The sequence below is a fragment of the Camelina sativa genome, chromosome 13 (genome assembly GCF_030686135.1).
Source record: "Camelina sativa cultivar CO46 ecotype springtype chromosome 13, ASM3068613v1".
NCBI lineage: Eukaryota > Viridiplantae > Streptophyta > Magnoliopsida > Brassicales > Brassicaceae > Camelina > Camelina sativa.
This window is the reverse complement of record NC_141892.1, coordinates 21,201,610-21,228,271: the sequence shown is the minus strand read 5'-3', so window position 1 is coordinate 21,228,271 and position 26,662 is coordinate 21,201,610. Positions and strand designations below refer to the sequence as shown.

Below are 26,662 nucleotides of genomic sequence, written 5' to 3'. Positions count from 1 at the left end.
TAGTATTTGCCGAATTGTATTACTCAGTTCAACTAGGTACAACTAAATATATATTTAGATTTGCATTTCTATTTAAAATATGAAAATGATAATTAAGGTTTATAAGATTTTCTTTACATATTGAACTATTAAAGAACCATGTTTAATCAACAATACAAGAATTTCTCACTTTCTAATATATACTATCGTTTTCACATAAAACACTCTTTATTGTATAAGGAAGACTTAGTAAGTGATCACCTCAAATGAAACAAAAGAGGTGAAACCCAAGTTTTTATGAACATTGTGTTATGAAAACCTTGTATATACTAATTAATAGTGATAAATCTTGTGGCCAACTGCTAATAATTTATATTATAGTCCAACTGGAAATACGAAAAAAATGCAAAAGTTCAACTATGAATATGAGAGTACAACTGGACAACTATGTATAATTATGTGTATACCAAATAATTTTTTACTAATATCATGTTGTCTTTGGTTCATTTTACCACATATGTGATGATTTTAAATGAATATCCCGCCGCCAAAACTCTATTTTTTATTCGTTTTCACATGATCCATATTTAAACTTTATTTTAATAGCTCTAGTATAGTTGCACCAAGTAGTTCAAGTTATACTGAAATTTTCTTAGTTGTACCTAAATGATCTAGTTGTAAATAAAACCTCACATTCACCCTAAGATTCTATTAATTACAACCAAACAAATCTCAGTGCCTCTGTCTCTGTCACAACTCTTTTATCTTCTGCAAAGAATGCTAATATAGATGACTCTTATGTTATGCAAATTGTATAAGCCTATTTACATTTGGTGGAACCTGCTTAATTTGTAAAATATTAATTCAATTTATAGCTAATAGACATTCTTAAAGAAATACATCATTTCATAAACCAACTAGCAGTTTATACATAACACAAGTCTCGGATCCCAAAACTTAAATTACTATCACTGTAGTTGCTACACTTAGTCAGATCTCCTTTTCCTTTCGCTTGCTACTTTTTCTTTTCTGTAGTCTCGACTTCTCCAAGTTTTAATAATCAGTCTTCTCAGAAGCTTGAAGTTGTGTCACCATCTACAATTATCCACCTTGAAGGCAGCTTTGAATCATCCTCGTGAGTTTCCTCTCAGAAGCTTAAACGCTGACGTATGGATTCCACAGGGCTGAGAAAGATGGTAACTATAGAATCAAAACAATGTTGGGGAAAAAAAATGGAAATTATTGGTGCTAGGAGATCAGGAAACTTGACACAACCTTTGTGAGGGTTTGTCATCACTGGATGATGCTGAAGCATACCACAGGTTGACAGCCGAATCTGTTCCAGCGCTCTGTGTTTTCTAAACGAAAACAAAGCATATACCAAATATAAAACGGCACATTTTAGCTAAAAGACAAGGTGTGGCATACATAACTACTAAGTAGAACGATTTGATTGTGTTAAATAAAACAAAGGAGAAAAGAGGGCAGAGTACCAAAATCAGTCCATCATACTCAGGATTACACTTGACAGCCCATGTCCTTCAAAATTTGACAGAAAAATACAAAGGCACAAATTCAAGGATTTTGATTACTTAAAAAAAAAAGTTTGCAAAAAGGAAACGGAAGCAAACATACCAGTTTGCATGACCAGGAATCACTTGGAGAGGAACCTTGGCCTTCCGGAGATCCCAGACATGTATGCCAGATTCATCCTCTGCAGTTATCTGCACAACTGAATGTTTAATCCATCACAGCTAAGATATGATGATATTTTTATACCAAGTCAAAAGGTTGAGTTCTACAACGATTTTATTCAGCTCTGTGCACGGACGATGTAAAGAACAGTCTAAACAGCTTATTGGCTCTTTTGGGTTTGTGTGTTTGTTTTAAACGGAAGCAGAGAAATAGAGTGACAACAGAAGCTAAAGGTTAGTAAGACTTCTGAGCACCAATGAGGAGATTTCAGATTCTAAACATTGGCAATGTATTCCAAGCAGACTAATATATGCTCAAACTCCCTTCTCCTATCACTATCTCAATTTGAACTCAGTCTAGCTTCGTCCTACAAGACTACCCAGATCAATCGTATCTCCCAAACTCTAAATAGCCACAGGATCATCTTACTCTTAAGTGCTAAACCTAAACTCCTTCATCTATAGACTAGGGATAATAAACGAACCGAGATCGCCGCCGCGTTTAGCGGAGCCACAGTCAGAAACACGAGACGCCACTTCTTTGAAGTTAGCCTTGCCGGAGACAATATCTTCACGGATCGATTTGCCACTTCCCTACGGCGGCTTCTCTAGTAAGTAATAGTCATAATAATCTTACCTTCCGGATCCTTCCACGACGCCTTCCTACGAGATCCCTGATGCTTAATCAGAATGTGCGACGGCTTAACTTGATCCCTCGACGACATCTTGATCTTCTTCCGATGCTTGCTGTGGTGGTGGTGATGATCGTCTTTCTTCTCCTTCGTCGATCGATCTGTGGAGGAGACCGTGAACAAAGCCGGATACACCGGACATAAGCCGGCAACCCATGCCGGACGGCCAAAATATCTTTCTCTCTGAAAGTTGAGATCCGAAGAAACTGATGATTAAGCTTTGTTTTTTCAACAAATTTAATTAGAAATGGCATCGTTTGTAAAAACAAGGTTAATAAGTAATTTGCAAACTGTTATGTGTTTGTTGTTTTAGTATATGAATGTATCATTATAGTAATTACCCGACTTTTATGTAACATTACGGTAATTTCTCTTTTTTTTTCTGGTTCAGTTCATTTTAGAATAAAAATTACAAAAAAACGAGCAAAAATAATTAATTAATGTTCTATTTTTTATAATTTATATACTTAATTAATATTATTTTAGATAAACTCAAATAGATTGCACAAAATTTAGTTTTAATTCGAAGTTTTCTTTGAATAATTCAATGCATAAAATAAAAATGGTTCGAGTTGTAACAAATTTCGGTGCAAACTCGAATTGATGAATTTTGGTTCCATTTAGTTAATGAACTAAAAATAACTAAAAAATAACAAGAATGGATGATAATAATAACAAAAGGCCAATGTGTTAATTTCTTGGTTCCAAAAGTAAATAAAAACTAAGTTTTTTTTGTCTGCATTTGAGTGAATACACTAGGCAAAAATAAAGATGATTTTTTTTTTTTTTTGAAAGAAGGTAAAGTTAAATGCAATATGAACCGAAGAAGAAGAAAACTTAAGTCACAACCCCTCAACCTTGTGTTTGGTTATATCTTTCTAATTAACTGCTCTCTGATCACACTTGGCATCATCAGTTTGAAGCTGGAATTTAGAAAGAGAACATGTGTTTCACTATAAGAAAACATGCGTTTAGCAACTCCAATATTAGTCGCTAAATAATCGCAAACACCTACTTTGCGACTAATAAACGACTATTTGAGATGGTCGCTAAAAAATGGTCGCAAAATTGCAAGTGAGTTATGACGCCGTTATATAGTCACCAATAAACGACTCTTTACAGACTTTTTATATTAGGAACCTTCGGTCGTAAACATAGTTACAAGTCAGTTGCAAATTAGTGATTAAATTGTGTGCCCATTTTAAGACTCCTTAGCTGTCGTCGCAAAGTAGTCATCATATATTTATAACCATTTTGCCACTAATCTGATAGTTTTACAAAAATAAATTTGGTCGCAATTTGGTGATTTTTGAACATATAATAAACCTGTTTTATCTGTAAAATTTGGAAAGAATCAAATAAATTAAAATTGAAAACCAAATCATTAAGAAAAATATCATAATCATTCATCAAACAAAAAGATTAGCATAATGATTGTATCATAATCATTCATTATCCAAAAAGATCATCCTAAAGAAAAACAAGTAATAAAACCAAAGAGGCAATTCATGTTTTTTTATAGAAAAGACAATGTTTACAACTTGAGTAAGTGGAGAAAGGGGATGTGGTGGCCGGTGTTGTGTCTATCGCGGTGGCTGGTGAGTACCTGACACGGTGGCTGGCGGTATGATGTCTTCAGGGTTGGAGTCTTCAGGTGCGGTTGCTGGTGTTGTTGCTGGTACTCTTGGTCGCAAGGAAGCAATAAAAGTCTCAAATCTTGGATCTTTCTCTTTCATGTAGGTGAGAAGCTCGTCGGTCTTCATTTGAGATTCTTGATGCTCCTTATCACGTCGGGCATTCTCAGCATCTATGAGCTATCTTGTTGCGAAGTTGTTCTTAAAGCTCGAGAAGTGTTGGTGTTGATGGAGAAGATTCTGCATAGCTTTCCTTCCTTTTCCCTTTCCTAAGTGTCTCAACAAGAGATCCAAGACCAAAAAGGTTTCCCTTCTCATCTGTTTGAGTACACTAAAACAAAGAAAAACAAAAGCATTTCGTTAGTCAAGGCTACAAACAAGTATTAATAAATCAAAATGTTCAGCAAATAAAGAAACCATGCGGATTATGAAAACCAAAATGTGGATTATAAGAAAGCAATGCTGAGAGTACCTTAAGAAAGATTTCATTCTTTTCCTCAATGCTGAGAGTACGATGACTTGAACGTTCAAAAGAATTCCCTGAATTTTCTGGACCATCATCGTCCACTTCACACAGTTTCTCCTCCAATGTTTTCTCATCTACTTGTTTAGCTTTTTGATCAACAAACGATCCGTCAGCTCGAGTATGTGTCTTCATGAACACTTTGCCAAATGATACCGGACGGCCCAATTCTTCCTCCTACAAAGAAATAGTAAAATGTTAAAACCATGGAAGCAAGGTGTTAAAATCATGGAAGCAATGTTAAATTACCATTTCTTGATGAATTTGCACATATGATTTCTGACCGGCAAGGTGTTTGTGGACTCCAAGACCACCACGATCGGATTTTCTGCACTGTGAAGCATTTGAACTCCTCTCCATTACCTCAGGTTCTTTCCAATGAGCACACATCTCAGCCCACAGTTCTTCACGAATCCAAATAGGTTGTTTACCACGGTTTTTAGCTTGACTAACAATGCCTTTCATTCGTTTCTTGGCTATCTTTAAGAACCCCTCTTTAACAAGCTCAGCTATCCCAGTATCCCAATAGAACTTCCGCTATAGATTACAAATGAGTTAAGTTAATAATGAAACTAAGTCAGTTATGAGAAATAATAGAACTTTGAAAGCTATAAGACATTACCGCAAATGTCCTGAAATATCTCTCTTGAATGTGTGTAGGAGTAACCTTCCAACTGTAGTAAGGACCATCGAATTTCCTTCTAAATATTCCAGCAATCACCCGAGAAATTTTTCCTTTGTGCATGTTAAACCTGTCAGAAAACAAAAACAGAGTATTAGTCTCTATAAAAACATTGTAACACTAAGCGGATGTAACTTAAAGACAACTAAGAAAACAAAGTAAAGAAAACTTAATCAAACAAATCAGTCCTCCACTAAACTTAATCAAACAGAGCAGTCCTACACTAAACTTAATCAAACAAAAACAAGTTATTAGTCTCAACAAAAACAACCAATCTCAACCTACCACTAAGCGAATGTAACATAATCAATAAAACAATCTTTACCTACAACAAAACAATCTATCTCAACCTACAACAAAACAATCTTAACCTACAACAAAACAATCATTCTCAACCTACAACAAAACAATATATATCAACCTAAAACAAGACAATCTTAACCTAACACTAAGCACAAAGAGATATTACCATAGAGACTCAACGCCGTGGATGGGATCGACAGACAGAAGTGGTAGATGTTGTTGGCCTGGAAGAGCTAGCAAAACATCTAACATCTCTTGGTAGTCTTGGGCTGGATTAGGATTAGGGTTTTCTTCTTCGGCAGGATTGGGGTTTTCTTCGTCGCAATCCTCTTCCATATTTAGGTCTGGTTGTTCTGGTATGAGTGGAGGAACAACCCGCGGTGGTTGAGAAGCAACTCACGGTGGTCGAGAAGCAACCCGCGGTGGTTGAGAAGCAACCCGCGGTGGTTGAGAAGCAACCCGCGGTGGTTGAGAAGCAACCCGCGGTGGTTGAGAAGCAACCCGCGGTGGTTGAGAAGCAACCCGCGGTGGTTGAGAAGCAACCCGCGGTGGTTGAGAAGCAACCCGCGGTGGTTGAGAAGCAACCCGCGGTGGTTGAGAAGCAACCCGCGGTGGTTGAGAAGAAACTCGCGGTGGTTGAGAAGCAACCCGCGGTAGTTGAGAACCAACCCGCAGTGGTTGAGAACCAACCCGTGGTGGTTGAGAAGCAGGAGGCGGTGATTGAGAAGCAAGAGGCGATGGTTGTGTCCTCGGCAGAAACTGAGACGGCTTAATTCTATTTTAATTAGTCATGGACTGAGAGGAGTGAGACGACGTTCGACCTCCGCGTGAAGTCGAAGCATTGGAGGTCCGATTACCTACGGCAGAACTGGGTTCCTCTGTAGTCAAACCATTGGAGGGCCGATTAGCTGCGGCAGAACTGGGTTCCCCTGTAGTCAAACCATTGTAAACCCTAACACCTCCTAAGGATCTGCCTCCGCGACCTTTAGGCTTTCTAGCACCAGCCATTTTAGAGAAGAAGAGGATAGATTTGAGCAAATTTGAGAGGACAAGATGAGAGATTCGAGATGAGAAGAAGAGAGATTCGAACAGAGAGGAAGAGAGAATTGAGAGGTTTTCGTCACTTCGTCGAAAATTAGAAAGAGATAAAGAAACCCTAAATGGATTCTTAGCCTTGAAAATTAACGAAGAAGAGTCGCAAATTGGTCGCAAAAGAGACACATACTAAAAATATGGAGGGAATACTACGCGCCTAAACCTTGGTGTTAGACGCTAAACAGTCGCAAAAATAGTTGCACAGTAGTCGCAAAGTTAGTATCAAGATAGTCGCAAATAGCAAGAGTCGCAAAGTTAGTAACAAGTTAGTCGCAAATTGTTACTCTATTGTGACTCTCAGTCTTTAGTCACAATACAAATTTTTGAAATCTATCATTTTTGGCCACTTCTATTGATATCAATTAACAATATGGACTCATGATTGTCTTATATAGTATGTGAAATAGTTTATGAGCTTAAAATATTGTTTTCATATCTTTGTTTTGCAATTATATGAAAATTGCAAACCTTCTTAAGAAATAACATATAACTCTTTGTAATGATTTAGATATAATGAAATTTTTGTGCCTAAATACTGAAATGGAAAGCTTTGAAAAAGTTTATATGACTTATAATGATCAATTCAAAGTGGAAATGTGTATAGAAACATGTTAACATTTCTCTAATGTGAAATTTCAAATTCAAAAATTTGAGTCGCTAAAGAGTCGCAAAACAGTATCTAATTTAGGTGTTAGACGCTTAACAGTCGCAAATGTAGTTGCAAAGTAGTCGCACAGGTGGTAGCAACTTCGTCGCAAACAATAGGAGTTGCAAATTCGTAACAAGTTATGGATAAATAAACTTGTGACCGGATTATACGTTGCAAATTTGTGACGCTTTGTTTTTGATAAATTATTGTCACTGAACAGTCTCAAAATGCGATGTTTTTGCAACTATATTTTGTTTGTCGTAAATATGTGACTGTTTTGCTTGTGCCTTTACTTTGGTCGGAAAACAGTCTTAAACGACTCGCTAGACGATCGCAATTTTTGCGATTGAAAAAAGAGTCACACGTGGTAGTCGCTAAAAGCAGGTTTTCTTGTAGTGTTTGTTGTGCTTAACCATTGCACAATACAATTCTCATGATAACTGTATCCACAGGAAGATTCTTCCCGATTTCGATCCATCACCATTGCATCTAGACACACATTACAAAACATCCCACGTGCTTTTTTCCCTTATATTGAGACAAAAACAAACATTTCAGGCTTTTTGTAAAATTGTTTTGAACTATAATTCCTCTATTTCCCAAGTAAAATTAAATATACTCAAACATGAAAAATTATAACATACAGATGAGACAAACACAAAGATGAAAAATTAATGCTAAATCTTGTTTCCCAAGGAAGTGAAAAAAATAAGCTTAGCAAACAAGTTAATGCTCCAATTGCGATTTACCTCATGAGGTCACGCAGTGCAACTCCGGATAGCAAAAAAAGTTAATGCTCCAACATAAGCCGAACCAATCATCCACACCACTTCTTTGCCACTACTTTTGGTCCCAAGCTCACGTAACCTATCTTTGACAAATCTTTTTTTGTTAATATCTTTGGCAAATCTTAAGCATTTAATTAACTCTTTACAAAAAAAAAAAAAAAGAACCTTCCGTCGTCCCACTGATTCCAACGTACGACCCTCGATGATTTTGGCCAACCCAATTATAAATATGGTTGTTACGAACTTGTGGTGGGGCCAAAACCCGTGGACATCAACGGGCCACTTGTCTAAAAACAATTTTATGAGCATATAAAGCTTTGTGAAAAGCTGTGGAACAACTCAACAAAGGCTTTTTATAATTTTAGAAGATAAGATTCTATCGTACGTTTATGTATAGTTTGAAAAGATATGTCTAGTGGTGATAGTTTTGTCTTAATGTATTTTTTAAAGAACATTTGCTAACATTCATAAGAAACAAACTGATCTTGCACCGTCCCTATTAAATGAGTTTTGAGCGAGTAAAACCTGGAAGCCTATCTCTAAAAAATAACATGTTTCTTTACTGTAAATTTTTAAAATATTAACGCACAATATATCAAATTAAAGTCCTCGAGGAGTGGAAATCTATATTTAGAATTTTAATAATCTAATGTATGTGACTCTGAAAACATGTAAAAGATATGTATAAGGCTTATATTGCGTATTACTTTTGATTTTATATGATTGATTTGCATTTTCCATTTGGAAAAATAATTTGTACAAAACCCTTATTAAAGAGATCGAATAGAGATGATTTTATTTTTTGATTCCACACAAAGTAGACTTTCTTTAGGTTGTTGAAGCTTTGAAGGCGTCAAGACAGCTCGCAGTAGCGAGTGATCTGTTCCAAAACGTGTCCCAATACTCTACAAATGGGAAGGTTCTGTAAACAGCAAGAGATTCTTGTTCATTGATCAGTTCGTTTGCTGGACCAATCACTGCATCTGTCGAAGGGAAATAGAATGTTGGAATCGATAATCGCTCCCTCTCGGTGTTTACAACGGCTCTGTGGATCACACTCTTGTATTTGTCATTACTTATAACCTAAAACGAGGAGACACAACCACATAAAACAGAAGAATTTTAACCAAAAATTATATAATTAAAAATTAAACCAAAAGTTTTTATTCGTTTTGATTACCAAACCTGCATTTGGTCGCCGATGTTGACGGTGAAAGTGTTGGGAATTGGATTAACAGAAAACCACTTGTCATCCTTAAAGACTTGCAAACCAGAGACTTGGTCTTGAAGAAGGACCGTGATAACGGTTGGGTCTTTATGTTCGGGAAGTCCGTAGGTAAGCTCGGGCTCGGGACATGGCGGATAGTAGTTAAAGGCCATGTGTTGAGCATGTTGGCCTAATATATTGCTTATATGGTCGCTTTCAAGGCCTAAGCTCTCTGAGATGGCCTCAAGAAGTGTCAAGATCAAAGCTCTTACGCTCGTGGCATATTCAGCTGTGACTTCTTTGAAGGAATCGGGACTAGAAGGCCATTCTTGAATGAAATCTTTAATGGGAAAGCAATGAAGTCTAAGGAAGTCTCTCCAGTTCAAGACCTTGTCTGCGCTGACATTAAAACTGGTGGACACTCTCGTCGTCTTTGTTGAGTCTGCGGAATAATGTTTGACTCTTTCGCTCTCCGGTTGATGGAAAAAATCTCTAGCAACGGCTAGCATTTGATCTATTGTTTTATCCGGTACTCCGTGATTCTTGATCTGTTACATAATCAACACGAATTTTTTTGAAAACCAAGTAGCATAGTGAATTTTAAGGATAACAAATAGTAAAAATGAAACAAAACAAAACTAAATGAGGAGTTACCTGGAAGAAACCATAAGTAGAACTTGCGTTAGCAAGTTGATGGACAATCTCGGCTCGATTAGGTCCATGGAGCTCCCGGAGATCGATCAGAGGAATTGAATCGCCGGAACTCTCAACATCCAACAAGTTCGGACGGTCCGAGATGGGTCGGACGTAGTTTGGAGGGACATGGCTAATGGACGAGTCAAAATCAGACACTAAGAGCTTAGATGTTGCAGAAGCCGCCATGGTTAGGCAGTTTGGAAATGTCAATCTTTCATAATATGAACAATTGTAACGTTTAATGTGTATATGGGTACAGATATATAGTTTAAGTAATCTAGGAACATTGAGGTGTGACGTCGGCCATGGTGACGTCATTCTCGTATATTTTTAGCCGTTATACTTACGGCAACATTTGTAAAGTAACACTTGCGTAATTGTATTATTTAGTTGTAGTGAAGAGGTGTACAAGTGTCGTATTATCTATCTAAACAAAAACTAAATTGTCAATGGTTTGTATGAGTGTAAATGAATAAACATGAAAAAATAATGACTGTATATGATTTTCTGATCTTTTAAATTGATTTGAAGTCTTATCTAAACATGAAAAAATATACAACGTTTAGAGCACGGTTGATTCGTTGACCTGCCAATCGAGCTGTTAAATCATTATACCCATTACATACGTCAAAGCAAATATATATATATACTTAATGAAAATGTGATCAAAATTCGTTTTTTTTTTAAATCTTGAATTTGTGATCCATCTTCTTTCATCTTAAAATTTCACAAAATTTGTATATTAATATATAAATACGAAGATACACCATTTGAACAAGTGGATGAACTACTTCACAAGGACATGACACTAATACAAAAACATAATTTCAAGTTATTTATGTCGGTGCGTGACAAGAAAAGATCTAGAAGCAGGAGGCTTCATGAAGGATTAGAAGGTGATAGAAGGTGATAGAAGTATCTAGAACATAAGAGAGTTTCACGTTTACAACAGAAATGTAAATATGAAGAAAAAAAATAATTTCCTAATCTATAAAGAAAAACGAAATTGTCCAATTCCTATTAGAATTAGATTAGGTAGTTTGCTAATTGAATAGTCGATACCTAGATCTATAAATAGGGGTGCTAAGGCTAGGTTGAGCTTTAGCACAAACAAGAGAGAGTTTACCTACCTACTAAGTTTTAGTCTTTGAAGAAAGAAAAGAGCTAAAACTTAGAGAGAGCTTAAAGGCTTCTTTAAGAGAGTTTTGGGAGAATAGAAAATTGTTTAGAACAAACTTGTAAACAGATTTTCTATTAATCAAAATAAGAGTTTTAATAAATCTTTGTTTCTTGTTCAAATCATAAGTTCTTACACTTTCAATTGGTATCAGAGCATCACTTGTTCGGAATACTACAGGTGAGATTATGTGGACAAGATGGAGAGCTACGAAGATCTGATCAACAACAATAAAGTTTTCTTGGATGATGGGAACTATGGGTTTTGGAAGTCAAGGATCAAATCCATAATAGGAGGTATTGATCGTCTTGCTTGGAAAACTGTTCTCGAAAAGTGGGAGGAACCGACGATCAAGGATGAATCAAGCAAGCTTATATATACCTAAACCCGAGGCAGACTGGACTGATGAAGAACAAAAGAGATCTAAGTATAATTCTCAAGCATTAAGCGCTATCCATTGCAGTGTTGGAAGAAAACAGTTCGAATTAATTAAGGGATGTGAAACTGCTAAGGAAGCATGGAATATTATCCAGATTCATTATGAAGGTACCACAAAAATGCAGAGTTCGAGAAAAGACATGTTGGCTTCTAGATTCGAGAATCTAAGGATGGAGGAACATGAATCAATTTCAGATTTTAGTTCAAAGTTAAGTGCTCTAGCACAAGAAGCCTTAACTCTTGGAAAAACTTATAAGGACTAGAAGTTAGTCATAAAAGTTTTAAGGTGTCTTCCTTCAAGATTCATGGGATACAAGACAGCTTTATCTGTGTCTCATGACTTAGACATTCTCAGTTATGGTGAAGTGGTTGGAATGCTCCAAACACACGAGATGAAACTTAATGGAATTAAGAAACCTAAAGGGAAAGCACTAGCTGTTAGTAAAAACGTGACTGATCAAGGAGAAGAGGATGCTGTGAGCCTGCTAGTAAGAAGGTTTGATCGGGTGTTAAGAAGGATAGAACAAGGTCAAGGTCAAAAGAAGACTAGTTCATTCAAGAAAACTAGTGAAGACAAAAAGGCTGATATGCAGTGTCATGAATGTAAGGGCTTTGGACACTTTATCCGTGAATGTCCCATGATCAGGTTAAGAGATGCCAAGTGTACAATCTGCAAGGGTATTGGACATACACATGATGATTGTGTAGGTAATCCTAAAGGTAGGAAGGAAAATTCTATGATCAGTATTGAATGATTCAGATAATGATAGCAACAGTGAAGAAGAGCTCATAAATTTAGTGGCTGTGGTGGGAATCACTGAGTTTGAAAACGAAGAAGAGTTAACTGATTCAGAATTAGAAGGTGAAGAAGTTCTTGATATTGTTCAAAACTTTAAAGAAGTGCGAGAAACACTTATTGCTCTAGGAAAGGAAAATCAAGGATTGATCAAAGAAAAACTTGGTCTTGAGGCATTGGTGATATACTTACAGAATGAGTTGGTGGATGAGAAAAAGATTGTAAAGACTCGCTGGATCTGATGAAAGAAAAGCTGGTTTTGTCTGCAAAAGTAGATCAGCTTGAAGAAAAGCTATGCAAAGAAAAAGAAAAATCTTCAGAACTACAAGTACATAAGAATCACTATGCATCTGATGTCATTGGAGATTTGAATGAGAAAATGAAGACTCGAGGGGTTCAGATTGATTTTAAGAAGATGACAAGTCACTTTGCAACTCTAGAAACAATTTTCTATGAGTGTTTTGTGTCAATGATTGAACCAAAGAACCACATAGAAGCTGTTCAGGATGATTTTTGGATTATTGTTATGGAGGAAGAACTGGAACAGTTTGAGCGTAATGATGTTTGGGAGTTGGTACGTAGACCAATTGATGTAAATATCATTGGGACCAAATGGATTTTCAAAAACAAGATAGATGAAAGTGGAGTTGTTGTTCGCAATAAAGCAAGGTTAGTTGCAAAAGGGTATACTCAGATTGAAGGAGTGGATTTTGAAGAAACGTTTGCTCCAGTGGCAAGACTTGAACCTATAAGATTGTTTCTAGGAATGGCTTGTATTCTAAACTTCAAAGTATTTCAGATGGATGTCAAGAGTGCTTTCTTGAATGGGATTCTACAAGAAGAAGTGTATGTTGAACAACCCAAAGGGTTTGAAGATCCAGTTAGACCTGATTATGTATACAAGTTAAAAAAAAAAAAATACTTTATGGCTTGAAGCAAGCTCCAAGAGCTTGGTATGAACAGCTGACTAGGTTTCTCATGGAAAAAGGCTACGACAGAGGTAGTGTGGACAAGACATTGTTTGTCTTAGTACAATAAGATGACATCATGATGGTTCAAATATATGTTGATGATATTATTTTTGGAAGTACATCCGAGAAATTGGTGGATTGCTTTGTGGAGAATATGACACAAGAATTTGAGATGAGTCTGGTTGGAGAGCTGAAGTATTTTCTTGGATTACAGATTACATAGTCAGATTAAGGAACATTTATTTCTCAGAGTACATATGCTAGACAACTTCTCAAGAAATTTCATATGGATAAGTGCAAAGAAGCAAAGATAACTATGAGTACTTCGTTGAAATTATCAAAAGATATTGATGGTAAGGATGTAAATGTGAAGCAATACAGAGGAATGATTGGGAGCTTGTTGTATCTTACTGCTAGCAGACCAGATTTATGTTTTAGTGTGGGGATGTGTGCGAGGTATCAGTCTAAGCCCAAGCAATCGCATCTTGAAGTAGTCAAGCGAATTATCAAGTATGTTAAAGGGTCTGTTGATGTTGGAATCTGGTATTCTAAAGGATCAAACAAAGGCTTGGTTGGATATTGTGATGCAGATTATGCAGGAAGTGTAACAGATCGAAAAAGCACTAGTGGAGGATGTTTTTTTCTTGGCAATAATCTAATATCTTGGCTAAGTAAGAAACAAAATTCAGTGTCTTTGTCAACTGCTGAATCAGAATATATAGCAATGGGGAGTTGTTGTACTCAATTATTGTGGATGAAGCAGATGTCAGCAGAATATGGTATGGATTCAGGAGTGTTACAAGTGTATTGTAACAATAAGAGTGCCATTGATATTTCTAAGAATCCATTTCAACACTCAAGAACCAAGCACATTGATGTGAGAAATCACTTTATTAGAGAATTGGTTGAAAGAAAACAAGTTTTGATTGAGCATGTTGATACTGAAGATCAGCTAGCAGATATTTTCACCAAAGCATTAGATTTTAATCGGTTTTCAACTTTGAGAAATTTGATTGGAGTTTGTGAGATGTAAATCACTCACAGGATTAAAGCTGGTACACGAGGAGATAGGTTTCAAAAGTTGGTATGACTCAAATCTAATCATGAAGATGTTTGATTTATTAATTTTGGTTGTGGTTTAGTGAAAACCGAGTTGAATGGCTGAGATATTGGAAAAGATATTCTCGAGATATGAGCGGACATTTTTATGATTTGCAAATATAAGAAAATAAGGAAAAGATGAAGAGTCTCTACAATTTGGTGTGAGTCGAACAAAATTTTATGAAGAAAACCCTAAAAAATGGTGAGGGTAACTCGAAGCGGTTTGGGGCAAAAAGAAAGAAATCAAGCATGTCTCGAGGCGATGGTGTTGCTGATCGACCTCAATTAGTTGTTGAGTCGAGTGATGCTGAAAAATTTCAGCCAAGGATTGTGCCATATGGATGTGACAGTGATGATGATTCATCTAAGAACGAATCGGGGAAGAATCAAGTGGATGAAGGAATGGATGAATCCCAAGAAGAGAATTCTATTGACGATGAGATAGAATTCATTGGCAAACAGAAGGATCAGGATATAGAGTCGGAGGCTGATGAGGAGTTCGGATATGAAGGGATCTATGTACAAGAGCAGATTGAGTAGCACAAAGAGAAGCAGAGGAGTAAGAAACATAAAGCTGTTATGTCGATTAAACAGGAGAAGTCTGCTTCTATTTCAAAGCGATCGAGACCGAAAGAACCAAGTACTAGAAATGTTCGAGCAAAATCCAGATTTCAATCAGATCTGTTTGTCTCCAAGGCGGCTCAAACAAGATATTCTAAGATATTTTCTAGGAATTTTACAGCCGAAAGACAACTTGATATATCCCAAACTGATGAATTTGGGTTCATAGAGAAGGTAGTGTCCCAGGGTTACAAGGTACAGTTCAAAATCCTTCTATTTATGTCTAAGAGGTTATTTGTGAGTTTTATACAAACTTGCCAAATAGGAGAGCTAGGGATGGTGTACAAGTTTTTGTGAGAGAAATTGGTATGAGTTTTCACCCAATGCTATCAATCAGGCATTTAACCTTCCTCCATTGACTAAGGCAGAGAAGACAGCAAGTGCAGCAATAGATAAGCTGAGTAAAGATGAACTTGCAGAAGTTCTAAGTGGAAGAGACAAGTTTGCATGGTCAGAATGAAAAGTTAAGGATTTGCCTGGAGAAGTTGCAGCTCTCATGATGTTGGCAGCCTATAATTGGGTTCCATCTGTTCATAGGAGTCATCCTTCCGTCAAACATGCTCAAGTAGTATACAAGATTGTTCCAGGTATCCGATTTGATCTTGGTCAATTGATTTATGGTCAAATTATGGACATGAGTTGGAATGATGCTACCCGATGTGTGATCTTTCCACAAACGATTTTTGAAACACTTCAGTTCCAAGAAGGTCTTCTTGAATGGTCAGATGAAGAGGAAGAAGTATTTGCTGAATACTATACTAAAGATGTCATAACAGGGTATGCTTATAGGATTAAGCATAAACTGATTCCAAAAAGTGAGGAACAGATGCAACAATATCCAGTTCGAAGACAAGCGGATGAAGGATCTTCTTCTACATCTGAGTTTACTGAGTTGTGTTGTATCCGTGTACCGCACATTGGTCAAGGAAATGCAGAGATTTTATATGAAGCATTGGTTGATACTTCACAAGCTCTTCAAAGGCTTACTGATGTGGTTCACAGGCTAATTCAGAATCATCCATTGTCCAAAATGATTTAGCAGTTTTTAACTGTTGTGTTCACAAGCAGGGGGGGGGGGAGAGTGGTGGATTCTGATATTCTGGGGGAGCTACAAGATGGAGTCTGGTTCTGATAAGTGGGGGATTCTGGTATTCTGGGGGAGTTACCATTCTGGGTGAGCAGCATTTTGAACTTTCTTGTTAAAAGACTTTCTTTGGAAATTGTTTGAGTTCGCTTGTTGTTGGTTCGAGTTCACTTGTTGCTGTTCTGCAGAATTTATGACGATCATGTTTTAAGGATTCTCAGTTTATTCAAGGTTTCATTATGATAAATTTGGATGCATGTAAAAGATTTAAAGTGTAGATGCTTGTGAAGCACAAAGTCAAAAAGGGGGAGATTGAAGATGCAACATTTGAACAAGTGGATGAACTACTTCAGAAGGATATGACACTAATACAAGAACGGAGTTTCAAGTTATTTATGTCGGTGCGTGACAAGAAAATATCTAGAAGCAGGAGGCTTCATGAAGGATTAGAATGTGCTAGAAGCATCTAGAACATAAGAGATTTTCATGTTTACAATAGGAATGTAAACATGAAGAAAAAGGATAATTTCCTAATCCATAAAAGAAAAAGGAAATTGTCCAATTCCTATTAGAATTAGATTAGGTAGTTTGCTAATTGAATAGTCGATACCTAGATCTATAAATAGGGATGCTAAGGCTAGGTTGAGTTAGCACAAACAAGAGAGAGTTTTTCTAGCTACTAAGTTTTAGTCTTTGAAGAAAGAAAAGAGCTAAAAACTTACAGAGAGAGCTTAAAGGTTTCTTTAAGAGAGTTTCGAGAGAATAGAAAATTGTTTAGAACAAACTTGTAAACAGATTTTCTATTAATCAAAATAAGATTTTTAAGAAATCTTTGTTTCTTGTTCAGATCATAAGTTCTCACACTTTCAAAATAGTGTTTATCAAGGATACATATTAATTTTTTTTATCATCATTGAATTAACAAGATCCGACTTATAGTCAACCCGACAATAACAAAAGAGAAGGAGGCGCAAACCTGGTAACCTTATAAAGAAAATAAGACTTTTTGGTTTAATTAAACTAAACCAAGTTTATCTAAACTGAAACTAATTAAACCATCATATGGTTGAATTAATAACGCGACTAGCTTAGTAAACCAACCAGAATTAGACCAAATTTACTCTAATTCCCGATAAAATTTTAAATCTTCCAATATTTTTTGGTACACGGGGATTATAAAGCAACACCAGCATTTCAAATTTTCTATTATTTTTTACCTACGTCATACTTATGATGAGCATCCTTACTTTCCATACTCGAGAAATAGCAGACGATTTTGAAATTATTTTAAATTTTTGATTAGTTTTGTACCACTAATCTATAAAAAAAAATACAATTTATAAAAATCAAACCTCACATGATTTAAAAACCTTTAAATGCTTGAAAAAAGTTTCCACTACTTCTCATTTTTATTTTTATTTTACCCATTTTACCAAATATCGTTCATTGTTTTAAGTGATCTGAGTGAATCAGCATCGAAGTGCGTTTGATGGTGAAAACATGTCTAACCACAAACAAGTTACGTGTCGATTAGTTCTCCCGTTAGCACTCATAAACTTAGGCCATGAATGTTTTACAAGTTTTTAAGTAGTTTTTGAATTCTAGTTTCTAAGTTTTAGATTTTAGTGTATGGTTGTTAGATTTTATGTTAAAAATTTATTAAAAAAAGAAAAATAAAAAAAAGAATTCAAATCACGCTTAAAAATGAATAACTAGTAAAACATAGATTTTAGTTTTTCTTTGAAAATTACCAAAAACCAACAAAATCTGGATTCTTTAATTTTTAGGAAATCCAATTTTTGCAAAATCTTGATTGGCTTTAAAATAGATTTTTGAAAAATCTAAAACCAAAAACACTTTTAAAATCTACAGCCATTCAAGGCCTTAGAATTTGCATATGGTTACGGTTGCTAATGTTTGATTTTAATCATACAAATCGCTTTGTGCTGCTCTAGACTACTCGATATTATTGGATTTAAAAAATAGTTGTCGCAAGCATTTGCGATTGCAGACAATTGCAATTACGTTGAAAAATAACAAAGGATAATTTAATATATATATAACCATTTTATGTGTATCACATTCTTAAACCCTATTTAATTTTCTAAATCAAGTTAGTTTATGTTTATACATAATTTTTGACTGAAATAAAATGTTTAAAATCTCTTTTAATACTTTAGAAATTTACGTGTTAAATCAATCAAAACATATAATAAAGCAACCGTCCGTTTCCACAAACTCTCGCAACGACAACAGTAACCAGTTTTCACCCTCTAATTAATTCCACGTCAGATAAAGTTTGGCCCACCTAATTTTTTAACTACATTTAGGGTACTAAGTTCGATTTTCATCGTCAAGAACATATTGTTAGACAATATATTTCCTTTATGTCTAACAGTAACACATAACACAATTAACCGACAAGACAAATTAGTGGCCAAAGTCACTGTTTTGTAACAGGCATGTGATTTTGTTCATAGTAGAAATCTAACTCAGGAAAAATTAATTTATGTTTCATCCCATTTCACACTAGACCACCAGATGCATATATACAAGTTATAATACTCCATTGTTTTTATTTTTGTTTAGTTGAATTTTATTTTTGTCTAGTTGAACGTATAGAACTGCATTATGTTACAAGAAGCATCATATATATGTATGCAATATGAGGCTTAAAGCTCAAGTAACATCAAAGTTTTCAACAAAAGAAGTATTATTTTTCTAGGAAATTTTATTTCCTTCGGATGGAATGTATATACCTCAGAAAGTATCAATAGTACGATAAAAATATTGTTATTTTTTCAAAATATATTAGCAAATGATTTGTAAATGTTTTATTCGTAGAGTGGTGAAAATAATTTATTTTTAAAGAGAAAAATATCCAAAAGAAGGGTTAAATATGCATAGAGACGCATACACCATGAATTGGAACGTAACGTTATTGCATAACATCAGCAAGCACTGGCGTAAAAGTGATACGATACGATAATGTAAAAAATATTTTAGACGACTTTGAGTTGCACAAATAGTCAAATAAAAAAAGGAATCTTTTACATATTTTAAAAGACCTCACTATTTTAGTTAATTTGTGCAGAAACCTAATGCTTTTGTTTTATAGCTTCAAAATCACATGATGAATGATGATGCTTTATATTATAGATATTAGAGAGGTTATCTCGATTTCTTGTTTCGCAAGACTATATAATTAGGGTTTAGTAGATGGGATGAACTGGTTTACCATACTATATATATAAGACATTAGATTGGGAGATTCTTTGAAGAAATTATGTGGATCACTTGTTAACACCTTTTCTTGAGATTGACTAGAGACAACCTCTTAGTCCTGATGCAATTCTAGTTTGATCTCGAGTCTAATACACCGAGAATTTTACGAGTTCTTTGTAATAATATATGTACTATACAAATTTGAAGGTGTATGTGTTGAATGAGTTTTATAAGGTGTTTGAAAAATGTTATGGGATTGCTACTAGGGAATTTCTCAGAAAGTTAGAAGAATATTAAATCAATAAATTAAAAGGATTCAAGGAATTATAATCACATCTCGAACTTTAAACTCTTTTGTAAAATAAATCAGTTCTCACTGTAAATATTATCTAAGATTAAAACTCAAAAATCCAAATCTCTTTGTAAAATTTAAATTAAATACCAGCTTTGAAAACAAGTTTAGATTGTTCACAAAATTACTACATCAAATCTCTTTGTAAAAAGTAATTTTGCTTATCAAAGGGTTAATCAAAAAAATCAATTATATTCTCATCTCAATTTATTTTTCTAGGTTATTAATTTTAGGTGATCAATCAAGAATTAATATGAAAAATAACGTGTAGGATGAAGATCTCAAAAGATAATGAATCTTTAAAATAATCAGATCTAATAATCCATAAAAACCATGTGAAAAATTCTGAACCTAACAAGCAAATTATTCAGACATATTCAATGAAACACAAAACATATTTGTGAATAATAAGCTGGGGGTTTAGGATGCTTCTCTCTACCTATGAAATCAGATCCGTCTCTCCCAAAAACTCTTTATCTCTTTCTCAAAAAGTTGCAGAATATAAAACTTCAGGGTTTCTAAAATCTAAAAATAATATATATATATATATATATATATATATGTGTGGGTGTGTCTTAAATCAAGTCAAGGAATAATCTTGCAATTTCGGAAAACTTCGGGTAACTTTGTAAAACTTCAACTTTGGGCCATCTCGTGTGTCGGCTAAAGGGTCTCGACAGGCACCAAGTGTGGTGTCAATTACACCATCAGTTTTGATCGGCTCCAAGTTAATTTCCTTCGAATTAATGCTTTAAAATGATTCAAATTGCTCCACTTTGCTCCATCCGTGCCAAAGTACTAGAAAATATGTTAAGACTCAAAAATATTCTAGAAAACAAATCAAAAAACTAAAAAAAAGACAGTTATATCATGGTTAAAAACAGTAAAAACCATGATATATTAAAAGAGAAAATAAGAAAATGGTCTTAAAATACTGGAAAAACAAATTATAATCCAAACTACAAATAAAAATTCTTTATAAAACTGAAAATAGAAAAAAAAAAAGTGAAACGCAAAAAGAAATGTTAAAAGCAAACTCTTGTACATTTAAACCCCTTCTAACATTCTTTTATTATAATTTTTTACCTTGTTTTTAATTGTTTTTTAACTATTTTTTTACTGTAGTGAACAATATTACTGTATTGTAGCTAACCAGATATTAACTAATTCGTACATAGTTCGTTCCATTATACAAGATTAAAATTATATCAAAGGTATTTAACTCTAAAATAATACAAGTGGTTTAAAGTGTGTAAGTTACATTTAGTTTGGCCAAAAATTTTAAAGAAAAACACTGAAAACGGCTGTAGCGTGAAATTTACCCTTTCCAAAATGTCTTAAGAATCAATTCCCATTGAACTGGGTATCAGCTTTAACGGAAAGCAGACTATGTGTAAATTTACGTCGAGGTTGGATTAATTTCGTTTTTTTTTTTTTTTTTTTTTTTAATAAGAGTGATCGTAAAGGTTTTCCAGGCCCAAAGACTAATCTCCTGGGATTAGAGAAAACAATGTTAAATTTCGAACTCCCATGACCAATGCCAATGGCGGATCCAGGATCAAAAATTATGTGGAGCACAAGTAATGTAGATGAGAGGATTTGAACCCTTGTCCTGAGACACAACATAAGACACTACTTTCCAAATGAGCTAAAAGATACATTATAACAAAGTCTATTTGAATAATTATTAAAAATGAGTGTGGGGCATGTGCCCCACCCCTTTGGTTGTAGATCCGCCCCTGACCAATGCTACTCGAACCTATGTGGCAGGACTTTTCTCTTGGGATCGAGGTTGGATTAATTTCTTCACTTCTACTTATGAATAATAAAATTTTGAAGTCCACTTATTCGATTTTCTCCTCACATATTTTTCCATAATATGAAAACCGTTAGTTTCCTCTGGATCAAAAAAACCAAAAAGAAAAAAGAAAAATATTTACTTTTCCAAACATTTCTTTTAAACATTTCAAGCACTTGAACTCTTGAAGAGTTATTTTGACTCTTCTCCTAGTAAACGAATTTGTAACTCTTCTAGGTGCAAAAGAGTATAACCGAATTTGTAACTCTTTTTTTCTTCTAGGTACATAAGAGCCCAGTCGGGCTAAACCCGAAAAACCCTATAGTCTTAATGGGCTGAGTTCCGAAAGGTCCAATTTTTTCTGGATATATATATATATTTAAGTCAGAGTCCGGTATTTTTCAGGGCCAGGCCGAGCTAGCCCGCGGGCTTTGGCCCTAATTGACATGCCTAATAAGAGTATAACCAAATGTGAGAAACCCGGAAAAACAGGAAAAAAAAAACAAAAACCTTTAACAATGAGAAAAGAGAAACAAAAAAATGCAAAAAAAACCCTATATTAATATTGGTTAAAATTTTTTTTTAAAAAACCTTAACTGCTTCTGTAATCCAGTTATGTAATAATCTTTTCAAATTGAAATAAAAACAATAAAAATAGCAATTTTAACTAAGAAACCTAGTACTTGTTTTTCAAGTTTTGAATATTCTAACTTTTTATTAATCGAAACATTTAATATTAGTTAAAGAGGAAATAGAAAATAAAGGATTCTTAAATTTTTATAAACTTTTCCATCTATATATGCATTCTATTAACACATATCAACTTTTCCTAAACTATCAATAGCAATTGATTTCATCAATTTTTTAGAAGATATTTTTTTAGGAAATGATGAAGAAGACATGAGGATCCTTATAAAGTCAAAAATATGTTGTTTTATTGCCGTTTTGGATGGATAAAATATGATCTACAAATTTAGAATACACCTTCTATATATAATGTGTAGGATAAACCAGTAAACTAAAATAGCTTTGTGAAAATATATTTTCTTCTCACAAAAACTTTGTTCATTTGGTTAAAAATTAACACTAGCTAGTGATTCAAATAGATTGTGGTGATTAAGCTATTATTTATTGACTGTTTACCACATTTTATTTCAAAAAAGTTTGAATACTCTTATATGTTTGGGTGGTGTATTGGGTAAATTCTTATTTCCAATGGATAGGAGAGAACCTTCTTGGAGTTTAGGGAGCCATAAATTTTTATTTCCAAGGATAAGTAGTAATATATATAAGGTTGAACAGTCATAATCATAAACTGTAGTTTTGATGATTACAAATACATTATCTCAAGAATAAAACATAGAAACTAAAGGATTTAAAGAACTTTGAACCATTGGCTAGCTGGATCACACGAACCATCCTTGGTCAAACACTTGCAAGGGTTAGCGACGACGCTGTTGTCGCGTTCGTCCACGTCAAGACATAGCAACAAACCATTACTTGTCTTGAACGCCAAATGCATCTTGGTAGCTGCGATTTGTCCCAACTTAGAACACTTAGTGCCAACTCCAAGCTTCACCTTTTGTCCAGCAACATTTGGAGCTTCGACGCACATTTTATTGATCCAAAGAATGCCTTCGTTGGGGTTGAAGGTCGATGTGTCGGCTTTAGGGCATGGTCCTAATTGAAGTGTTGGTAATTTTTCTGAGGGATTATGGGTGACGCAGAGTCCAGACAATGGATGGAAGAGAGCGTTCTTGGATTGCAATCCAGGTCCTGCATATACATCGAAATTCGGTATTTAAATTTCCAGATTTAAAATGTTTAATTATAGAATCTTCAGACATTTATAACATATACGGTTCTAAATGCTACAGTTAAAACCACTTGTATTAGCAATTGATAAAATACCATATGGTCTAGCTAGAAAGATCATGGATTTTCAAAAAAAAAAAATGGTAATCGAGTAATGTGAATATGTGATGAGTCCTAAACAATTTCATGTGTCCTGTGGGATTTTTCAAATTAAACAATTAATATATGTATGGGAAAAAAACTAGGATTCTTTATTTAGCAAAGAAAACAAAAGTTGAGATTTGAGCTATATAACAACTTTGTGAAGCTATTCAATATTTGTTATATCCAAAACATTAGTATATACTTAGCGTTTTCTTACCTCTAAAGGGATGTTGGATTCCAGAGAGTTTCTGCAAGTAAGTAGCGTTTCTCACGTCTTTCCAATTTGCATCCAACATACCATAAGTCTCCACCATATTCGTTTTACCGGTTCTCAAGTAATAATCTCCGGTTAACGCCCAAACCGCCCAATCCAAATCATTCTGAGCCGCCCAAGCCACCAAACAATTCATATACCGGTTTCCGCTGATGTCACGGCCACTCTCCTCAGTCCCAAACTCAGTCAATAACAAAGGAAAGCCTCTCCCGAGTAAGAATCCTCCGTTGCGTGTAACCTTTGTGATGATTTTGGCGCAGAAATCGTTAGAGTTGTGTTTTTTCCACGAGTCTCTGCCGTCAGAGAAGCTGTACCAGTGGAGCTCGAATACGAGTTTGTCAGTGAAGCTTACGTTGAAGAAACGGTCACGGAGGAAAGAGAGGTTTGTGTCAAAGTCAATGCCGGAGAGGATGACTAGTAATTTAGGGTTTGCGGCGTGCACTGCTTCTGCTCCTTCTGGCATATGCCTTCACGTTACCATTAACACGCATGCATGCAATTAGTTACCAAGTAAACGTACACGACCAATGTTATAGAAACAATAGCAAATGGTGACATTTTGAAATGTATTGTTTAACAACGTGAATCTAAACATATTCATGTAAAGTTATAGCTGATCAGCTTGTGTTAAGGTTGATAATTACAGTTCTAAAAAATAAACTAAAATTGTGATTCAAAAATATATATTTTTCTCATTTTACGTAAGTTGTTATATTCTCAGTGGAAACAAAGTTTGGTAAAAAAAATTTGAAAGCTAAGATGTACCTGAACCAGAGGTCAGGGTAATCTCTAGCGCCACGTGGCTCGTTCCTAAGGCTCACACCAACGACGTTAGTGGCACTTTGAACAGAGTAGCCATCTTCCTCAAGCCATTGGCCCAGACTTTGGGATTAAAGTTAGGATAGCCGAAGAAGGCGTCGAGGTCATTCTCTCCACAGCACCAGCCAGGGGTTGTCAAGTGGTTATCTAGTATCACCATCACTCCGTTTTGTCCTAGGTTAGATACCACTTCCTGATGACAAAAACAAAATGGCATATTATTGGTCATTGATTCAAATTAGTTCAGGTTTAGATAGTCCATCTACTGAACATAAATTGGTCTGACAATATTTAATAACGGGTATACTTTAACACTAGATTTACCTGGAATGCGTTGAGAAGGGGGAGATTAAGGATTTTGGGATTGTGAGTTTGAATCCCAAGAACATCTTCAAACAACTTCAAGCTTTCAAAAGACTGTTTAACAGTAACCTTAAGGGCCAATGTGTCGTTAGTCATCAAATCAAGAGGCCAAGTGAGCCTAACGCAGTTAAATCCCATTGAGACAATCTTTTTGGAGATGGAGTCTAATGGTTGTTTGCTTAGCCCTTCAGCTACCGTGGGCTGGAGATGAGCCGGCCAGTTCACGCAAGCTAGCTTCACCCTTTGCCCTTTCTCGTCCACGATCCATCGAGACTTTGTTGAGAGAGGATAGCTTGTGGTTAGCTTTGATGTCGAAGAAATGGATAAGAAGAATAAACAAATATACAAGGATCTCGCCATTTCTTGTGTGTTCTTTGGTTTTTATTTTGATTGTTTTGAACTTGAAATTTGATTCGTAATTTATATTGCAAAGCAGTTAGTTTTGTTTCTGGTTTTTGGCAGATTATATATGTGTTTATGGTTAGAGGTTTTTTTTTTCCAACTAAAAGACATAATTGAAAGAAAAAAAACTAATAGTATTAACGGTAAGGGAAATAAAAAACAATAATCAACATGTCAACAATCTAAGGTATTTATTTCTCGAGAATTTCAAAAATACTTTATAACATGTCAAAACCAATATAGTATAGAAGCTATACATTATTGTAACAGTAAAAATTTCTTTATAAACTAATTTCATATAACAAGAAAACAGTAAATCTTATCTTTCAATCTTATAATTTAAAAAATTTCTTTGTTCTGTTATAACAAAAAGAAAAAAGAAACGAAGGTAAACACAACTTTAACATAATACTAATTTCTTATAACAAGAAAACAATATACATCTTTTTTTTGTTTTTGCTAAAAATGTAAATATTTCGTTAAAAATGAAAAAACAGTTAAGGTTTACAATCCATAATTATAGACCTAAGCTAATGGTTCCATGACAAAAAAGATAAAAACATGGAAGCATAAAAAAGTAACTAAGTTTTTGGTCCATATATTCAACCATAGCGAAAGAACTACGAGAGCAAAATGAAGCGATGACGATTTTGTTGTTCATCCTGGATATGTGTTGCAAAAAAAGAAGGGTGACTGCAAATGTGGCCGCGAGTTGCAGAAGACACTTCACTCTAGAAGCCTTTCAAAGGAAGCCCAAGACCAAGATGTCAACAGTCAAGAATTCCAAATCATCGCTCACATTCTCTCCCCTCAAAATGTGAGCTATTCTTCAATCAAGTCAATGAGCTTTCCCTGAATGAAACCTCAAAAGCCAACTTTTGCTAACAATGTGTGCTCCCTCTACCAAGTTCATTCCCCGAAGTCGGTTAGCACTAAGCAAGAATACAAACACTTCACCACCATACCAAAAGCCATTAGCCTTACTAGCTTCTCTATAGCACAATCTTAACACAAGCATGAGGCAGCATGCAGAGCATAGCAAATGTATATATATATATACACAGCATCGCAAATGTATATATATATATATATTTGAAGTATATTTTGGGTGCTACCCTTTTATTTATACTTATTTAAAAACTTATTTACAAGTTAATCCCTAAAAAATTTCCAAAAATAGCATTACTTCAGATTTTGTTTCCTAAATATTTTACAATTCATTCCAACTAAAAAAAATTACACAAATCAATAAGGAAACAGAAGCTATGATATATTTAGATCTCTTCTTTTTTGTTATAATGATTAAAAATCAAAATAGAATCTCAAACACTAAACAAAAC

General features: G+C 34.8%; 2 protein-coding genes and 1 pseudogene across 2 annotated transcripts; all 3 read right to left on the bottom strand.

The window, feature by feature from the left end:
• Window positions 1-827: 827 nt before the first annotated feature.
• On the bottom strand, window positions 828-2,574 carry LOC104737053 (WD repeat-containing protein DWA2). Its single transcript, XM_010457145.3, has 5 exons — window positions 2,311-2,574; window positions 1,615-1,711; window positions 1,473-1,518; window positions 1,255-1,337; window positions 828-1,163 (listed from the first exon to the last, which is right to left on the bottom strand). The coding sequence occupies exons 1-5, from the start codon at window positions 2,396-2,398 to the stop codon at window positions 1,127-1,129; spliced, it is 351 nt and encodes a 116-aa protein (XP_010455447.1). The 5' UTR covers window positions 2,399-2,574; the 3' UTR covers window positions 828-1,126.
• Window positions 2,575-8,709: 6,135 nt separating this feature from the next.
• Window positions 8,710-10,443, bottom strand: LOC104737052 (protein DMR6-LIKE OXYGENASE 1). Its single transcript, XM_010457144.2, has 3 exons — window positions 9,901-10,443; window positions 9,225-9,794; window positions 8,710-9,122 (listed from the first exon to the last, which is right to left on the bottom strand). The coding sequence occupies exons 1-3, from the start codon at window positions 10,258-10,260 to the stop codon at window positions 8,868-8,870; spliced, it is 1,185 nt and encodes a 394-aa protein (XP_010455446.2). The 5' UTR covers window positions 10,261-10,443; the 3' UTR covers window positions 8,710-8,867.
• Window positions 10,444-22,880: 12,437 nt separating this feature from the next.
• On the bottom strand, window positions 22,881-25,280 carry LOC147929807 (glycosyl hydrolase 5 family protein-like; annotated as a pseudogene).
• Between the last annotated feature and the right edge of the window lie 1,382 nt (window positions 25,281-26,662).

Excerpts from the sequence above, each read along its gene's own strand:
- LOC104737053 (XM_010457145.3), bottom strand. The coding sequence starts at position 2,398 with ATGTCGTCGAGGGATCAAGTTAAGCCGTCGCACATTCTGATTAAGCAT. Across the intron at positions 1,712-2,310 it reads GTCGTGGAAGGATCCGGAAG|TTGTGCAGATAACTGCAGAG; the intron begins GTAAGATTATTA and ends TTAAACATTCAG. Across the intron at positions 1,164-1,254 it reads GATGACAAACCCTCACAAAG|CCCTGTGGAATCCATACGTC; the intron begins GTTGTGTCAAGT and ends CATCTTTCTCAG.
- LOC104737052 (XM_010457144.2), bottom strand. The coding sequence starts at position 10,260 with ATGACGTCACCATGGCCGACGTCACACCTCAATGTTCCTAGATTACTT. Across the intron at positions 9,795-9,900 it reads CTACTTATGGTTTCTTCCAG|ATCAAGAATCACGGAGTACC; the intron begins GTAACTCCTCAT and ends ATTATGTAACAG. Across the intron at positions 9,123-9,224 it reads ACATCGGCGACCAAATGCAG|GTTATAAGTAATGACAAATA; the intron begins GTTTGGTAATCA and ends TCCTCGTTTTAG.